Below are 3,531 nucleotides of genomic sequence, written 5' to 3' on the forward strand. Positions count from 1 at the left end.
AAACATCCGAAAAAGATAATTTATCAAAACAGAGTCTGAAGATCACAAAACTAATTTGGCGCCAGCCTGGCTCATTGGCGCCAGGACCAGTGGCTAGCGCCAGGCGCCAATGGCTGGCGTCTGGCGCCAATCCTGATTCCAGGCGCCAAGGCCTGGGGTTGGACGCCAAACCGGATTTTAACGCGTTTTCGAAAATCTGTTAATTTTACCGTACTGGAAGATAAAATAATATAATTTCAGTCGAAAATGCTATTTGATCTTGATTAAAACTCTGAAGAATCCTAATTGAATTAAGAATGATAAAACCTTCTAGAATGTTCTAGAAGACCAAAACCATTCCTAATTACATTAGGAATGATAAATCATATTAGGCCCTCCCCTAGATCATTGGGCCGTACTTAAAGCTCAAACCGGGCCCAGTTTAGTAAATTGGCCATAACTTCCTCAATATTTATCGGAATTGGGCTTATAATATATCGTTGGAAAGGTCTTTGCAAGCCCCATCCAACTACACCACTATTGGACCCATATCATGGACCAACCAAACTGAATTGGCTGTTTTCTTAAAATAAAGTTTTCAAAATCAGGGAGAAGAGAAAAGAAAAGAAAAGAAATAAAACTTTCCGCAACACTAGACCTTTCCACACTTTCGTTTCATTCGATTATGATTCGACGTGAAAGGCACTCATCACTGGGTTTGGTTTTGGGGAGACACAAATGGGTGTCTACACTAATATAAATGGATCAGCTAGATGCCCTCGTCGACCAAGATTTACAAGGGTCAAGTTCCCTTGTTCATCTTTTTTTACACCACGGCTACTATCAGCCCACTTACATCGAAATAGAGGAATCTTGAATTCAACATAATCCAGCTCTATTATTTCTTCAATGATTCCATAATAAAATTTCTTCTTATCCACAAGTGTTTTATCATGTGCACTAACATACTCAGATGACAAACCTACTACTTTAACACCACTGTTTTGCATTGTTGACTTGTCATCTTGTCGGCTAGTGTAAAAAGAATACCCATTGATGTCGTATCCCTCATATGACATGACTTGACATTTAGCACCATATGCCAACCATCTCAATGTGTCAGATATATCGTTAGGTGTGGTGGATAGTTGGGACATCACTCGTTCCTTGAACCATGTAACGAATGAAAAATTATGCTCCTTTATCAGCTGAAGATCACTTTTGGAAGGATATTTATTTTTAAGAAAAAGCATGTGCTCGTCCAAGTAAGGATGAACCTCACTAAGATTTTGCAACACAAAAAGCTCGACCTTATTTTTCATTTCAAAGCCCATGGATATCCTTTTCCTGCCAATAGTACCTTGACCTCCAAGCCTCCCATCGTGTCGAGACTTTGGCAAACCAATTTTCTGTGAACGTGCAAGATATTGAGCAACCCATGCTGCCACTTCCTCAGCAACTGTTCGTTGTACAATACTAGCTTCAGGTTTGGCCGGATTCACGACTTTTCCCTTTAAGTCACCCATTTCTCGTTCAAAAGGATACATGTATCTCATACACACTGGCCCACAAAGTTTAATTTCACGTACAAGATGAATAACCAAATGAGGCATCACGTCAAAAAAAGATGGGGGAAAATACATTTCAAATCGACACATTGTCTCAAGTACATCTGCTTGCAAGTCATCTAAAATACTTGGATTTATGACCTTGCTACAGATAGTGTTAAAAAAGACACATAATCTTGTAATCGTATACCTCACTTGAGGTGGCAAAATTCCTCGAATGGCAACTGGTAATAATTGTTGCATCAAGACTTGACAATCATGAGATTTCATGCCACCCAATTTCAAGTCAGACATTGACACAAGTCTACGAAAATTAGAAGAAAATCCAGCTGGGACCTTTAAACCATGCAATGACTCACAGAAGCTAGTTTTTTCCTTTTTAGACAAGGTAAAGCAAGCTGGGAGAAGATACCAGCGTTTTCCTCGAGATTCGGGTGCCAACTCTGAACGACCCATAGCAGCCATGTCTTTTCTTACTTTAACTCCATCCTTTGTCTTTCCTTGCATATTTAATAAAGTTCCCACAATGGCATCAGAGATATTTTTCTCAATATGCATTACATCTAGACAATGTCTAACTTCCAAATGTCTCCAATATGGAAGAGACCATAGCTCAGACTTCTTCTTGTAACCCCCAGTTGATTTGCTTTTGTAAGGCTTGCCAAACTCATTCTCAATGTCTTTGACCCGTTGATAAACCTCACTTGCACGTAAAGGGCCACGAGCTTCTCTCAACTCCACTTTTCCATTAAAAGCATCCTTATTGAATCGAAAAGGGTGGTCTTCTGGAAGATGTCTTCGATTATCCATGTATACATGCTTGCCACAATTGTGTAGGCGTAATGCCTCCAAATCATCTTCACAAATGGGGCAAGGAGTTGTTCCCTTCACAGTGTACCCCGACAAATTCCAATAAGCTGGGAAGTCATTTGTCGTACAAAAAATCATGGCACGTAAAGTGAAATTGGTTTTACTATATGCATCAAACATTTGGACACCTTCATTTCACAACAATTTCAAATCTTCAATGAGAGGCGCTAGATACACATCAATGTCATTTCCAGGTTGTTTAGGCCCAGATATTAGAAGGGACAACATAATGTATCTAGACTTCATGCATAACCAAGGAGGCAAATTGTATATAGTTAGAAGAACCGGCCAAGTGCTATATTGGGTACTTAGTGTCCCAAATGGGTTCATTCCATCTGTACTAAGACCAAGCCTAAGATTTCGATCTTCTTCACCAAAGTCCTTGAACTTTCGATCAATGTTCCTCCATTGCGGGGAATCAGCAGGATGCCTCATTAACCCATCTTTCTTCCTCCCATCAGCATGCCACCTCAATAATTTTGCAGTTTTTTCATCCGAGAAGAGTCTCCTAAATCTCGGTATAATTGGAAGATACCATAATACCTTAGCCGGAGACCCTTTCTTACACAACTCACCAGTATCATTCATCTTGTAACGAGAAACTCCACACCTTGGACACTCATGCAAATCAGCATACTCATTTCGATACAACACACAGTCATTGGGACAAGCATGTATCTTCTCATACTCCATACCCAAGGGGCACATAAGTTTCTTGGCCTCATAGGTGGAGTTTGGAAGTTCATTCCCGTCGGGAAACATTTCTACTAAGGCTTCTAACAACTGCGTAAAACCCTTGTTGGTCCAACAATTGCTCGCCTTTAAGTTGAATAACTTCATAATAGCACCAAGTTTAGTGAACTTTGTACAACCAGGAAATAACGGGTTTCTGCAGCTCTCAAAATACTATCATATGTCTGGGGACACTCTGTGAAATGGTCTTCAACATCATGCATCATTTCATCTATCCTGTCCTTCTCCACTTCAATCTCACTTTCAACACCAATATCAGCTATATCAATATCCTCACCTTGGTGTTCATTATCATCATCACAATGATTCTCATCTTCCCTTGGACAATAACTAGAACTTGCCTCAATGTATATGCTCTCAC

General features: G+C 40.0%; 1 protein-coding gene across 1 annotated transcript; it reads right to left on the bottom strand.

The window, feature by feature from the left end:
• Positions 1-725: 725 nt before the first annotated feature.
• On the bottom strand, positions 726-2,537 carry LOC145633181 (uncharacterized). Its single transcript, XM_081685459.1, has one exon. It carries the CDS (start codon positions 2,535-2,537, stop codon positions 726-728), a length of 1,812 nt encoding a protein of 603 aa, XP_081541585.1.
• Positions 2,538-3,531: the final 994 nt, after the last annotated feature.

The sequence above is a fragment of the Chenopodium album genome, chromosome 5 (assembly GCF_948465745.1).
Source record: "Chenopodium album chromosome 5, dcCheAlbu1.1, whole genome shotgun sequence".
In the NCBI taxonomy this organism is placed as follows: domain Eukaryota; kingdom Viridiplantae; phylum Streptophyta; class Magnoliopsida; order Caryophyllales; family Amaranthaceae; genus Chenopodium; species Chenopodium album.